This window comes from Carettochelys insculpta, chromosome 9, assembly GCF_033958435.1.
Source record: "Carettochelys insculpta isolate YL-2023 chromosome 9, ASM3395843v1, whole genome shotgun sequence".
Taxonomy (NCBI): domain Eukaryota; kingdom Metazoa; phylum Chordata; order Testudines; family Carettochelyidae; genus Carettochelys; species Carettochelys insculpta.
In genome coordinates this window covers 46,227,999-46,244,159 of record NC_134145.1, presented here as the reverse complement: position 1 = coordinate 46,244,159, position 16,161 = coordinate 46,227,999, and the positions used below count along the sequence as shown (strand labels likewise).

The following is a 16,161-nucleotide window of genomic DNA, read 5'->3' as shown; positions in this document are numbered from 1 at the left end:
CACATTCTGATTTTCACTTTTATGTTCTTGTAGCTATTAAGTGCTGATTAATAAAGTTGTAGTAGAAGTTGTGACATATTTCCCTACCAGTAGACTCACAAACCAAGATTTTCAAGCAGCTAGTAAATTTGGATTTTAAAATTTTTGGGTCCCCAGCTTTTGAGATACTTTGAAAATGTCTGATTTTTTTTTCCTGACAGAATGTGCAGTTTTGAAAATGGGATGACCAGAATCACAAGTTATGGCCACAGAATTTAGCACATTACTTTGTGTGATAGGGAGTGGCAAAAAACTTCTATATCCTGATTTTAGGCCACTTTATGATTTCTCAAAAATACTTGACCAGTAATCCTAACTGATGGGGATTCCGTACATTCTTCAGTGATGGCCAAGCAGCATTTAAGATGAATAAAAAGCTCAGCAGACCCAGAGTTGCAATATTCTTTGCTAGTTTTCCTTCCTGCACTGAGGGATTGGGCAGTAAAAATTTTCCTGCTCTGAACAGAAAGTTTTTTTCCCTCTTATTTAAAACTGGAGTCTTTATCGAAATTTCAGCTATTTAGTGCAAAGGTCTTCCCTGTCATAGTCTTTAGACTTTTTTCTGACTTGAGGTACACTTACTTATTTGGTGCCTGACAAACCTGTGGAAGCTAAAGAAAATATGTCCTACTGCTCCTTGAGAGGCTAACCTCCAGGCTAAAGGCAGGCACAGAGGAGCCTAAGCAGCACAATCAGCCAAAGAAGGATGCAGCATGGAGATGCAACAAGAGGTCCCCTCCTGTTCAGTCACATCAATAATCTGCAGAGCCTGATAAGACAACATTGTTATCTCTTCTCAATAGTCTGTAGATATTAGAATCCTAAGGTCCATTCCCTAGGTTTTGTCAATCTCTGCTGTTCATCCATAGTTTTATGAGAACCAGATGGCTTGTCAGAGGTTTCTTTAATTATAGAAATGGATAATTCTGGTAGAAGAAGCCAGAATTTTTTATCAGGAAATATAGTGACAACTCTTCCTCTGTTTCTTTATTAGAAGATGGGTGTAACAATCCTTATGTTCCTTTGCTGACAAAATTTTTCATGGGGTTAAGGCATTTTTCCTGGTCAAGATGAGAATAAATAAATATTATACTTTTTCCATGTGGTTTATTAGTCAGGGACAAACCAATAATCAGAGAGTGCCACCAGCATAATGTTGGGCACTTAGCATGAAATCTGGTGACTCCAAAGTCCCAATTTATTTAATCTACAGATGAACCCTGCTAGACACGGCTCAACTCTGAGCTTTTTTGGCCAAGGACAGGTTCTTACGCATTCTTCATCTGACAGAAAACATGTGTCAGATCTTGCAGTTTTGAGCAAGAATCCAGCTATAGATCCAGACTCTTAACCCAAAGAAGTATTTTTGTTGTGTCCATAGCATGGCTTCATATATTGCAGTCTCTGTGCCCACAATTTATCACAAGGCACCTGGACTCATGCCCTATATTGAAAGGAAAGATAATTCCTACATGTGCTGACTTGCAGGTGGCCCAGGGCTACCAGCACATTTCTGAAGGTTCAGAACCCCCCAAACCTAATTGTGGTAGCCACAAGTGCATATTGGCTAGGATGTGGGGGTGGGGGGTGTGTACAAAGAGCTTTGCACAAAAGGAAAATGGTTTCTTCAGAAAGCCTCTGTGCAAGCATTTCCTAGAAATGAGGCAATTTTTTTTTGGTATACTGAAAAGTTCCAGAGATATGAAATTGCAAAATGTGGACAATCAGGACGCCCTATTCACATACATTTGAGAATACTTAAAAACAACTGAGGGTAAAAGGATGACTATGGCCAAACACAAGGCTGATCAGTGATGACATTTTGCCTATTGGTCCACCTTATGAGTGAATCTCTATGTGTGCTTATGAGGCAGTGTACTATTACATAATATGTTGTGTGTTAACAATGGTAATTTCACAGGAAAATGTCATTATAATTCTACCAGGATTCAGGGGTTGAAATATGCACTTTCACCTAAATAAATAGATGTTCAGCTTGCTTAACAAACTAATAAAAATATCAGTCACATGAAGTTTGAATGTTCCAGGTTCCAGAACTCAGAAAATGTGACAATTAAATGAAATATTGTAAAGCTGGTGCATGGATTTTTGACTCCTGTGCTTTTAGTTAATATTATTTAATATCTGTGTTATTTTTTAAAATAAAATAATGGCCAGTGCATTTACTGTGCCACTGCTGTATGAAAGCATATTTGGATATGGAGTTTATCATGCCTTGGAGTAATTGTGGTGCAGAAGCCACTGTTCATGGGTGCCTGGCATAGGTTCCTGAAGGCTGCATTTGGTGCACTAATCACAACCACAGTTTTACAGTAATTGTAACGGCATGTATTTATATGTAAGTACTTTTGATGCTGAAGATGCCTTGTGGAGGATTTGATAAAATATCAAGGGGAACCACAGGTTCTGACTATGGAAAGGAGATCCAAGAGGGTTAGACTCAGTGATTAGGAGAAAAGTTTAGGAGGAATTTTGTATATGGTGACTGCTAGTCAAGACGAATATTCTAATAAGCAACCTCTGGGAAAGCATGTTCCAGAGTGCATTGTACCTTGGAGAATATGCAAAATTTGAAATAGATGACAAATTTCCTCCATCTGAAAGGTCACTAGGCTGACTGGATGCCTTCTAATACCACCTGAAAGTAATTGGGATAGGGAGAAGAATCCTAACTATTTCTCACCTTCCAAATAGCAACAGGGAATAACTAGAAGTTCCAGTAGCCCTTCTCTTATGCCCCAGACCATCTGTTTCTAGATTTGTGGACTTTGAGGACCTCAGTGTATTCTGGGACTTGTCATGAGCCTAAGGTATAGTCTAATTATACAGAAGTGTGTTCCTGGATAGAGGCATGCTTATATATTTGTCTGTATGGAAGTTATGCACTTGATACGAAAAAAAAAAAAAGGCAGCCTAATTTAAAGGCCTTTGAAGTAGTGTTCATTTTCATGACAAATTATCTGTATAGATGTACAAATAATAAGCACTTCTTTAGCAGCTTAAAGACTAATACATTTATTAGATAATGAGCTTTTGTGGGTAAAACCCACTTCTGCAGATAAAGATTTTAGATCTTGTCATTGTGATTCAGTTTCAGCATTCTAAAATATAAGGCCTTAAATAACTCATGTCACATTATTGAATTCCTATAGTTCAAAATAGAACTACTCACATGTGTAAAGTTAATTTTGTGTGCACAGGATAAGGGCCTTCATCTGCTACCCACTTTCCCTAAATACAGGACAATGTTGTAAAAGTAAAATGATTGCCTGATGTATATAGCAAATCTGAATGCAGTACTACCACACTTCCACAATTTCAGATGGTCTTACAGAATACGAGCACTTGAGAAAGCATTACGAACACTTGTCAACTGGTAATGTTTATTGGCTTTCTTATACATTGTTTTCTTTTTCTAGTTGCGACAATTAGTTAACATATGCATCAACCCGGATCCAGAGAGACGACCGGACATAGCCTATGTCTATGATGTAGCAAAACGTATGCATGCACACACTGCAAGCAGCTAAATAGACAAAAGATCATGAAGAAAAGAACCAGAAATTTTCAAGTATTTTTGTGCAAATCCTCCTACCCCTTTTTTGTTTGTGTTTCAGAACTGACTGACTGTGCTTTGAATTATGAACCAGTTTACATACAAGATTCATGAGATTTTTTTAATCAATTTATAGTTTAAAATTATAGGTTTAAATGGCAAATATGAAACAGATTTAAAATGTAAAGTATCATATGGAAAAGAGTGGTTCCTGACAGCTTTAAAATACTGATTTCAAATATATTTTCCCGTTAATAACAAAAATTCATTCAGTTGGCAGTTCGATTCTAAAACATCATAGCACTGCAGTTTTTCACCCTATTAATATTAAGCTTATTACCTTGAAACAAAAAGTCAGAATTTTTCTCAATTATTACTTATGGAAGTCATGAGACAACACAGTTAATCAATTCATTTTAATTTTGTTCTATAAGGAAATTAATTATAAGAGAAATATTGTATATTATTATTATTAAATATAGTGTACAGTTTTGCTTCTCAAGATAAATGAAGATGGAAACCATCTGATGAGCTGTTTTTCTGAAATGCAGCTGCTAAATGTGAAAACTTTAATTTTTTTTTTTAAATCGTCATACACTGAAAAAATCTCTGTATCCTGTCCCTTTTCCTTGTATGTAGTAGCTTCAAAGAACACAGAAAATTGGCTTTAAAAGTTTGGGATGACCATCGTAAACCCCATGCATGCAATTTGATTGTATGGATTGACCTACCTATGCAACACACTGTTGACTTCTGAGAGTCTTGGCACTGTCAGATCCTCAAACCCTTGCAGTTTCCTGTTGTGGTTAAATGTGGTTCATTTGCACATGACTCTTTGAACAGGCCTGTTTGAAGGATGAGGGTCCTCAGTTACAACTTGCTAGGGGTTTCTGTTTGTGGCGGTGTTTGTAGATTGTAAATCCTTTGGATGACCTCACACTGCTATACTTTGAATCCCTTTTGAAATACTTTTTAAATCCAAAGCTTATGGCAAAAAAATACAGTTGTGCACAGTAATACAATCATATGATTCATAAAATATCTGGTTTTATTTTATCTACACTATATTTTATTTTATCTACCTTAAAGACATGGTTTTATATATTGTAGAAGTTACTTTAGTGTCTATATTTAACAAAAAAAATCAGTGCTGTTTTATTTTGTGTGGTCAGTGTATTTGTTGATTATACTTTAAAATGGTATAATTTCACTAATATTTTATCTAGGTTCAAAAGTTCAGAATACATCGGTTAAACTTTATATTGATCACTGTATCTGCATGAATAATTTATTTTATTGGAAAGTGAAAGTAAATACATACAAAATGTTATACCTATAAATCTTCATGAAAATTGAAGTCTAATTTCTCATGAGTATATTTTTAAACAAACTCATAAAGCTGTCAAAGTGGTTCACTGCTGCAAGGTTGACAATGAGATTTTTATGGATGCCAGCTTTATTGTTGAGATGTAGTTAGTTTAAATCTTTTTTGACAAAAAAAAAATAGTCAGGAAAAATAAAATTTGAGAATTTACATGTAAATATTTGGTTTTCCATACATTAAGTTCACTGTGCATTCAACATTTATATCTACTGCTTTTTCATATTTCCTTTATTAAACAAGTTTGCGTAGATGGTATGATGAACACAGTGCAACAATTATTTTGTTCTTTGATAAGACACTTTTTTTTTATTTGACATAATTCATAAACAATAAGAACATGGCTATGGCTTTATAGACAAGTTTCAATACATGAAGTTTTTATATTTTGAGAAACATCCTAGAGAGAACTATTGGTGTTAAAAAATACAGTATTTTTAATGCATCTGGGGCAGATCCTCAGGTGCTTGAAGCTGGTTCATTGATATAAATCAGAGAAGAATCTGGGCTGTGACTTAGTGTCAAAGATGCTTTCGTACAATGCATCCTTGCTTGTTCATCTAACTGGTGTGCATGTGGGTGTGTGTGGAGAACATAATCTTTTGCAGCTGCATTGCGACTACTCAAATAAGAGAAATTATTCCTCTGTAAATGTCAGGATTGGACCCACATCTAGCCTGTTTGTGTCAGGCAGCTTTTACATTGAGCTTCATTGAATATTTACTAATTCTTGGTGACTGTTTCATATGATTTGAAAATAAATTAAATAGTTTTGGCTAAAATGAAGCAGGGCAGTATTTGCTTGACCAGCGGCAATATCTGTTAATATGCAAAATTATTCACACCATTCTTATTCTGTTTCTGTTACTTAACTTTTAATAGGATGAAGTTATTTCTATAAAATTATCTATTTATTTTAACCCCTATTTAGGTCAAATATTTCTGGAAAGATCTATAGTAAGAAAATTATGAAAATAGTTGAGTTAGCAAATACATCTAGAATATTAAGTCTTTTTGGTTTTGTTTTGTAAATTGATTTACCTTACATTGAGTAAAATAAATGTTTACTTCTCATTTTAAAAGCATTAAAATGAATGGTATAGGAATGATTCAGTTAATTCTTAGGTGGTGTAAACAGTTACCCACTGAAGATGAAGATGCTTGGCAGCCTTAAAGTTTACAAAGGGTAGATGAAGTTTACCCTGCTTAAGGGCCAGGTTCTGCAACTTCCTCGCATGAAGTAGTACATAATATGAGTACACAGAATTGCTAATGTAAGTAAAGACTGCAGAATCTTTCCCTGAATAAAATGCCTATGAGAACTGTAGTATAATTTTTTTCAACTGTTCCTTGAATGTCATACCATTTAAATAATTTATATTACAAAACACCATTTTAGTTGCCACATACTTTAGGTGTTGTTAACATTTACCATGATATTTATTTTACTGATTTCATTAAATGCTTTTATTTTTAGAATGAATGTGGTACATTATAACCAAAACTGTGTAACTATTCTCTGCCTTATATTTCAATAGTACTGTAATATTTTTGTCTTCCTTTGTGAAATACAGTATTTTGTTGTGCTTTGAACGCCCTTGCTGAAAAGTCTGCTCTTGGTCTTAAACTGCTTTGCTGTATAATATCCTAGTATAAATAAAACATACAAAATAAAATGTAATGTAAAAATCATAGCACTTAGTTTCCAGAATCTTTCCTGTTACAGAGAACATCTAGTTACAGACACATCTTGTGAATAATACACTACTGCTAGTAGGTAATTAAAATCAGTGATCAGATCGTGCAAGAAAAAGTTCTAAAATCTTGATAACATATCAAAAGTGCAGAAAATATTAAGAGCAGACATTCGTGATTGCACAACTGTAATACTTCAAGGTGATACTTTTCAAAGAGTGTTTTTAAATTAAAATGAGGACGTTTCTGAAAACATAAAAATAAGAACATCCATGGTAAAAAGGCACTAGAGTCCCAATCCTACAACCTATTACGTGAAGCTTCTGCCTTCTTGGGGTGCCACTGATTTCAGTGGGCTATAGGGGGACACACACACAGGTTGAACAAATAACAATTGTACCATGTAGGCAAATGACTTCTGTGTTTGTTCAACATACCAGTTAGACTTTTTGTATTTCATAGTTCTTATTGCAAGCTAGTGCTTTATTTATTTTCAGTGCATTTTGATTGAGATATTAATAAGATTGATAGTCTGTTCATTGTTTCTTTTTAACGGATAGGAATTTTACAAAGTATGGCAAATTTAAAGAAAAAGTGTCTGGGAAGGCTTGTTTCAATATTGAACATCATAAAGATAGCCCTAGAGCAGTATTTCTCAACTTGGGGTACAAGTACTCCTGGGGGGTACAGCAAAGTCTTCCAGAGAGTACATCAACGCATCTAGCTGTTGTCTAGTTTTACAATAGGCTACATAAAAACCCTAATAAAGTCCATGCAATCTGAAAGTTCATTCAGACAATGACTTGTTTCTACTGTGTCATAGGCCTTATGGTGAAATGTAAGTATAATATTTCTATTGCAATTCAATTATTTGATAATGAGATGTAAAGCCAGCAAGTTTTCAGTAGTAGTTTTTTGTGGTGCTTTTGCATATTTTTGTGAGTAGTTTTTAAGTGAGGCGTAACCTGGTGGTACGCAAAATGAATCTGACTCTTGGAAAGGGTACAGTATTCTGGAAAGGCTGAATGGTAGTTGTTCCAAGACTTCCTATTACTTTAGGACCATGTTTCTGAACCAGTGACATCAAAGAAGTCTGAGGGTGCTTACAAGTTTTTAAAGGGGGTACTTTTTAGGAAAAAAAGGTTGAGAAACACTGTCCTAAAGGGCAAGTTTTGGTGGCTGCTTAAGAGTGGAGTTACAAGTAGCCAGTGTGGTTTTCTGCAGCAATTTCCTCTTAGTCTCCACTATAGTAGTCTGTAAGGTGCCACAAGACTTCTCATTGTTTATATACTGCAATAGCTACCTACCACTCTTTCCATCTCCTTGTTCTCCTTTCTGCAGATGACTTTGCTTTTATCGTGCTTATACACACACTGAAGTGGACCCAGAATCCATCTTCAATCCTGTTGAGTCTTCTAGCCCTTCTTGTTTTGAAGTCCAGTGTATAGTAGTAGGCATCCTTCAGTCTGCATAGACTATGGATTGTGCCCTTTAAAGTTTCAATTGAGGACTTCATTTACAGCATCTATTGTGACTGTGAAGACCCACGTGAGAGTGACAGTCCTTGCTGCATCTCTTGCAGATGTGGTGGGTGTCTGGCAAGTCCTTATTGTGCTTTCTGTGCGCTCGCTTCTCCTCTGCTAGCTGTCTGATATTCATCTCGCCCTTCTGAAGGCCCTTGTGTAACCCCTGCCTCCATCTGCTGCAGTCATCTGCTAGTTCTTCCCAGTTGTCCAGTTCGATGTCTGCCTCTCTGAGGTCTCTCTTGCAGACATCTTTGTAGCACAACTGGGGGCATCCGGGAGGTCTTTTGCCAGAGGCTAGCTCACCATACAGGATGTCTTTTGGAATCCTTCCATCATTCATCCTGTGGACGTGGCCAAGCCAGCGGAGTCGACACTGCCTGAGGAGGGTGTGCATGGTTGGGATTCCAGCTTGCTCGAGGACGGCGGTGTTGGTCTCTCTGTCCTTCCATGATATTCCAAGGATGCGCCTGAGGCAGCGGAAGTGGAAGACGTTCAGCCTCTTTTCCCGGCGGGCATACAGGGTCCAAGTCTCGCTGCCATAAAGGAGGGTGCTGAGGATGCAGGCTCTGTAGACTTGCATATTGGTGTGAGCGTACAGCTTGTTGTTATTTCACACTCTCTTGCTGAGTCTGGACAGAGTTGTGGCCACTTTTCCGATCCTTCTGTTTAGCTCAGTGTCCAATGACAGGGTGTCAGTGATGGTGGACCCGAGGTAAACGAACTCGTGGACGACCTCTAACGTATAGTTGTCGATGCTGATTGATGGGGATTCAGCAACATCCTGACCAAGTACGTTTGTCTTCTTTAGGCTGATGGTAAGCCCAAAGTCCTTTCACGCTGTATCTAGTTCTTCTTTCCCATATTCCTTCAAGTGGATTGCATTCCAGGCTAATCCTGGTTTCACCATGACTTTGCTAAGCTCTCTTCCTTCCTGACTCCTTAGTCTCAGATCTCATCTTGGGAAGATTTTTATATTAATCTTGGTAACCATTCTGACTCCATTCTCTCTCTCTTTCTTTATCTAATCACTTCCTGTGATTTTTAGCTTTGAACAGAATTTCTCCCGTGTCTTGTCTTTACCAAATACTGTTCTCATTTAGATCTCATTTCTGAGTTCCTTCTCTCTGATCACCACCTAGGTGCTTTCTTTTAGCTTTTCTGTCATAATTTCTCCTCTACTCTGTCACTCACCCCTTTTGTGGCCTGCAGTCATTATCTTTCTGACTTACTGCTCTGTGCCACCTCTGACTTGATGGTCTCTAGTTTCATCTGTAACTTGTCTTCTATGAGGGGCTCCTTGAGGACTTTTGCACCTCTGTGTCTCCACACTCAGGCTCCTCAGATTTTCTCTCCCTCGCATTAACTACCTCCATTACTAGTTCTGCACTTCTGAGCACCTATGGAGAACCTCTCACGACTTGGTCAACTTTGCACACCGCAGATTTGTTCATTCTTTGCTTAGCTCTGCCTTACTCTTTCCTGAACGCCTTTTTGCATTTTCAAAAATGGAAATGTATACTGCCACTTTTCTGTATTCAGTTTCTTCCTTACTTTTTCCATGTTTTCCATGTAACAAATATCCCCTAATCCCATATCCAAAATCTCGTCACCACCTTCAAAAACATGGCATTATCTGGCAAAATGTCTTTGCTGCTTTTCTCTTGAATTCTTTCATCTGCTTCACTCTAGTTTCTAAGTCTGAAGTAGATCTTTTCCTCAACTATCAGTCTGCTCTTTTTACCCCAGATGTAGTTGCCAATTGTTCCCTCATTTTATTTTTCCCTTGTCTTTATCCTCCTTTCTCTCATAATTAATTTCCTTTACACACAAACATTTCCTCTATTTTTGCAGGGGGGATAGCCCATTAATTACATCTTCTTTTTCACTCCTCCTCTTTCTCTCTCATATTTTGTTTTAGTTTTTGACATCTTATATTCGTCTCTAGCTTTTCCCATCTGTTTGTCCATTTGCATAATTTTGACTTATTTTCATGTGGGAGCCCCAAAAAGCTACCATGGTTCTTGATCTCTCCCCACTTCTGCTGCATCTCAGGCTGACTTCCTGACAGTTCTAGGATGTCCAGCTGCCATGTTAGCTGCATTCATTCTGAAATTCAGTTTTTTCCTCCTTTTTTAATATTATGTAACATACTTGAGAACTGCACTTTCCTTCCTGTCTCCCATGACCACACCCTTGCTATTATCTTTATTCTTCTCTTGTCCCACTCTCCTACAATCAGTAACTTCGTCCTCCTAGTAATATTACATTCCACTCTCCCCTCGCTGTTCAGGATGTGAAGGCCTTCATCATTTTTTCTCCTGATTATTATAACCTCTTCATATATGTGATTTGGTTCCTTTGTCCTACTCCTACAACTAATCTAATCTCTCCAAAATGCTACAGCTGAAGTACAGTCCTGGAAACTCAACATTCCTTCAGCTTTGAAGGGGGAATTCGGTTTGGTTCCTGTAACATGACATAACTTCCTGCCAGACTGGTGATACTTTAAGAGTATCAGGTCATAATCTTTCTCTCCTATTTCTCAATCACTGAACTCTCAAATCTCCTTGAATCTTTTTGTTGATTTACTGTTGTATCTGTGTCAAATTCTGGCTTTTTGTGCTGTCTCTACCTGCTTTATGATTTATCTCCCCCTTATTTTCTTCTGCACTACCTCTTGCTTCTTGTGTTCTTATATTATGCTCTTGATTTCAGTGGCACTACTCTTGCTTAAATATGGAAAGGTGCTTCTGTGATTTGTTGTATCAGAGAAAAATGCTCACCGGCTTGCAGGATGGACATGTTAGTGTTTGTTTCCCCTCCCACTGCCCCCAGCTCTTAGCCTATTGTGCAGTTTCCTGTGCATGGTCTCCTTCAAGTTCATTTTTAAAGCCTACTTTTTCCATTCCGATTTCCATAAACATTTGTTTACTTCTTACCTGAACAGTTGCCCCTTATTTTCTTCTTTTCTCGTGAGCTTATCATGTCTAACTCAGAGTGAAAGCTCTTCAGGGTAGAGAATGTAAAACACTCTCTAGGCTTGCAGCACTGTAAGTCATTTCTAATAATTATATCTTTTGACTATTCAAGAGTAGTCACAACTTTCCTTCATTCTGCAGTGCCTGCAGGAGAGTTTCCATAAGATTACTTGCCAATACTGAGTTAGTTTTTTCTAAAACTGCCTAACTGGTTTGTAGAGGCCTTCCATCTCTAAGCCTGTTAGTAAGGCTGTGTTTTGGTCATGGGTGCTTTTACTAAAAGTTGTGGACATCACAGCCTCTAGCCTTATATATCCCTAATTAAAACATGAAATGGAGGTCCTCTGTGGCTCAGATGGGGGGTGGCGCATGGCTCAGGATTCCTGCTACTGCTGGGTAGAGGTGGGTTGGAAGAGTTGGCAGGCTCTTGTCCCTGCTCCACTCCACTCGGCTCCCTGGGAGCAACCAGGATGTGTCAGTAGCTCCTAGGGGAAGAGGGAAGCTTGAGGGCTCCTGCATGTGCTGCTTCTACTGTGAGCTCTGGCTCCACAGCTCTCATTGGTCTAGAATCCCAGCCAATGGGAGCTTCAGGTGCAGAGTTCATGGAGGGGGCAGCATTCCCTATCCTTTCCTTCCACCGCAAGAAGCTGTGGGCACTTCCTAGCCACTCATGAGGAGCTACCCTGAAGTGATTTAATTACTGGCTGATCAAAAGTAAATAACTCTTCGATCAAAAATGAGTAATTACTTTGCAGGTGAGAATTTTGAACCCATGGCAAAACTCCGTTTGCCTGAAATACACTGTATGGGCACTGTTCTGTACATGTTTACATTGACAAATAATTCATCCTTTGGAATTACATGTAGCATAGAAATGATGTTAGCAACAGGACTGCATTTTCTGTTATTACGCCTAGTTTTAGGAAGGGTGGTTTTTGTTGCTGCTTATTTTGACTTTCAATTTGTTTATACATTTGCTAATATGGTAATAACATTTGAGACAATCACCAATATTAATGAAGTGTCCTGGATATCTTATTGTTTTCTGAAATGATTGTTGGCAAAGCCTAATTATAAACTGAGGTCATGCAGGGCTAGCGTATGCCATATGGCATGTACAGTGTGTTTGTGCGCCACCTGAGTATAAAAAAAAAAGTTATAAATAAATTTACCAAAGAGGTAAAAATTACAGTGCTGTGACCTAAGGACTATGAACATGTGCTGTGGCCTCTTACAATTTGCTGAATCCTCATTGTTCCTCCCCATTCCTAGCCAGTGCGAGCTAAGAACCTAGGAAACTAAAATTCATCTTACATAGTGCCTTCTAAAGTTCTCAGAGAAAGCACTTGGCTTTTTGTGGTGTGCTGGGGTATGGAAGAGTAGGCACAGAGCTCTAAATATATCTTGGGGACCTCTACTTTCAACCCCACGGATGCTACAGCAGAGGTGATAGAATTGTTTCCATTGAAGTTTTATTTTGACCAGAAACAAAAATGGCTTCTTTGTTGCTGAGGAAATAATTCATAGAAAAACTTCACTTGTGGTTAAACTTTTATTCCCCCCCCCACCCATGATAACCCTAAAATTTTCACTTAAAACTTCAAAAAAAACAAAACAACAAAAACCCACACACATGCAAAAAAAAAAAAAAGCAAACACAGAAAATGTTGATTTTTTTTTTTTAAAAAAAAAAAAGCTTAATAGGAATTTGTGAATAAAATAATTCCTCCCCTCCCCCAATTTCTGCCTTTACTGAGCGTATGTCTTTTCCAGAGGGGTCTGTGGGCACCCAGCTCTGGCAATGCCCCTTCTTGGCAACTTCATGGCATGTGTGTGCAGCATAATCAGAGAAGATGATCCTTGGAGCATCAACTCCCAGACAGTATCGGCTTGGTGTGGAAAGGAGCAGACAGCCCCGGGCTCTTGCTTCCAAGGTCCAGCTCATGACCCGCGTATTTACGACCCATTGAAGCTGGGGCAGAGAATGTTGGGGTTACCATACACACAAGCTCTCTCCTGTTCTTTGCCAATCTGCGTGATCCTTTTAAGGTCCTTTTAGTGAGTAAGGTACAATATTTTGTATTTATTCTTAGCAGCAATACTTTAACAGGTTTGCCTTAAAAAACAAAGCAATCTGTTTTAACATTGCAATTCCTCCCTACCGTGGTCTGACCCACAAACTGCTACTGCTCCTTTTGACAGATTTTTTTTCTCACTAGGAAGAAACTTCATGGTGTGTTTGCGGAGTTATGGGAAAAAGTTGATAAATTGGCCATCATTTAGGTTCCTGACTCTATAGATTTCTCATCCATACTCCATCTGGAACGGCATAAAGCGGCTCTAAAGGCTATGAATGTGGCCAGGGGACTATTCCCCAGTGCAGAAACTGTGATAGACTTAAAGCACATTTCTGGGAATTGCCTTGCAAGCCCTCAAGTAGTGGGCGTGTGTAGGGGAGGTCATGTCAGGGCATGGCCATTCAATGCAGCACTCTAGGGAGAGCGCTTCTGCAGCTGGTAAGATAGATGTCTGTAGTGTAGACTGGCCCTTGAGCAATACAAATTGTACCAGGGTACAGCTCAGAATTAGAGTGGCTTAGCATCACTGTAGCTTCCTGGGCTATAAATGTTGTGCTATCCCTAATTTTGACAATCATGGTCAAGGTATTCAAAAGTGAAGCAGAAAAAAGTAATAATTTTAATAGCTACTTGCAATTAATCTTGTTTCATTAACTTTAACTGAGCAGACAAAGCTGCTTCTGCCTCCCAGAAACCTGAAACAAAATCATAATTTTTTTCACAGAAATGCTTAAACAGATATGCAGCCGAGATGGCATATAAAACAGCTGGTTTCTGAAACATTGATGGAGTAATATTACTTTGTGGTCTACCTGCATTGAGGATCTGGAGTCTGAAATGGAAACGGTGATGGCTGGATCTTTGGTGTTAATCAGCTGCCTAGGGTGACTTGACTGGCGTCAGTGGAACTACTCAGAATTGTACGAGTTCAGGCTCTTCACCTGATTTTTCTAAGGCTGCCCCTTTTTTAAACCAGAATACAAGAAATATGAATGTAAAGAAAAAAATATTGTTAAAAATAACATTGAATCTCAGTCCAATTAAAAAAAAAGGCAGTTAATTCTGTCACTTCTTAATTCATGCCTAGACATCTAGATTAATTAAAAATTTAACAGTGGAGATTTTTTTCTGTTTGACAAAGTTGTTTTACTATTAGAAAAATAATAAACAAAATATATTCTATATATATAATATAAAAGTATTACTAGGTTTACAAATTACCACCTGTTTATGTGGCGAGAGGTATATCTATAAATTGATCTGCAGTTATCCAGATACTTACTATGCCCTATCACTATATCTCACTATCCCATTGTGTTTATATGTTTTATTAATATGAATCTCTCTTCCGTGTTAAAAATCTAAAGATTTGTCTTATGTGTATGGAAGATGTTAGGGTTATATCTTTATACATCTCTTGTTCCATAAAATGAAGCAATTATTTGGCCTTGCCAGTAGATTATATTGGTATCAGTAATAACTATGGCTGTTAGCAAGCCTGTGAAACTGATGCAAGCTTCATTAAATAGAGCCCTGCTGATACTGGCCATTGATCCAACAGCTAGCACAGGTGTACTTGGCCACAATATTTCATCCCCCTACCATTTACCTCTCTCTGGGGATAACCAATCAGATGGAATGATCCATTTGCCTGGTGTTTTGAGAAGCAGCGTGCCGTTTGATTACACTTGTCAGCTCAGCTACTATCACTGTAAATCAAATTCCAATCTGATGAGGGCAAAAAGATCATGTAACTCTCTATCTCTGTGTTATGGTATTCTGCTATACAAGATATGATCTTTCAAGATGATAAGATAAACTTCAAAAACGTGGTAGCACAAAAATGTGGTACAAGAAAGGCATTTTGCTTTTTAAATCTGGATTGTTTTGCAAAAAGCTTAGTTTGAGCTATAATGTTGGAATATTGTTTAAGATCCTAATTATTTTATTACAAAATGTAATTTCATTTGAAAACAATTTGCTCTTTGCTTTCTTGCCAATCACAGGCCCATATGCATAGAAACAGGCAACATTAATTCCATCTCCTTGAGGGTTGTTTGGTACTGAGTATCACTCTTCATACAGATGGCATTCTTTGATCCTGTTATTGTCTTCAGCCCTAGTTTGAGTGATATCGTCTTTAGTACCATCGTGGAAACATCTGCATCAGCGCTATCCTGGAGTGCAAAAGAGTACTAATAATCATCTATGTTGAGGAGCATCTTGGAGTATTTCTAATCTGATCATCTACAATAGAGACTTGGCAGGTTTTCTGCCACTATTGGTAATGCTTCTCTTTTCTATGTGTTCTTAGAATAGATATATTATTACTTAGTTTTATTACAGTACCCAAAGGCCCTGGTCTGCATTGAGGCCCATTGTGCTTGGGGTTGTACCAACACACACAAAAGTAAGTTTTCTACTTAGTTACATTCCTGATCTAATAAACAAATTATGTTGGAATTGGTCTTTTTGTCTCTTGATATCCGCTGTCATTATTCAAGTATCAGAGAGGTAGCTGTGTTAGTGTGTATCTTCAAAAACAATGAGAAGTCCTGTGGCACCTCATAGCCTAACAGATATTTTGGATTATAAGCTTTTGTGGGCAAAGACCTACTTCATGCTCCAAAATATCTGTTAGTCTATAAGGTGCCACAGGACTTCTTGCTGTCCTTATTGTACTTAGAATGCCCTGACAGAGATGTGCCATCAGGAGTTCCATGATCTGTATAACCCAAATAAAGTCAGACCCTTCATTTTCTCCCTTATTTTTATCTTTCTTATAGTTGGGGATGTAGACCCAAGGGTTCAGTGGGAACTTAAGTCAAGCTCCCTGCCTGCAGCTCAGAGCCTCTGTGTAAACAGCTGTGAGCCTCGGTTGAGGGAG

General features: G+C 37.9%; 1 protein-coding gene across 3 annotated transcripts in view; it reads left to right on the top strand.

The window, feature by feature from the left end:
- The window catches only part of NEK7 (NIMA related kinase 7), a 121,887-nt gene extending 116,108 nt beyond the window's left edge, over positions 1-5,779 (top strand). For all 3 annotated transcript variants that reach the window (XM_075003084.1, XM_075003085.1, XM_075003086.1), the window contains one exon: positions 3,480-5,779. In XM_075003084.1, the coding sequence (XP_074859185.1) occupies positions 3,480-3,590 (111 nt within the window). In that variant the 3' untranslated portion in view covers positions 3,591-5,779. The remainder of the gene's footprint in view (positions 1-3,479) is intronic.
- The last annotated feature ends 10,382 nt before the right edge of the window (positions 5,780-16,161 follow it).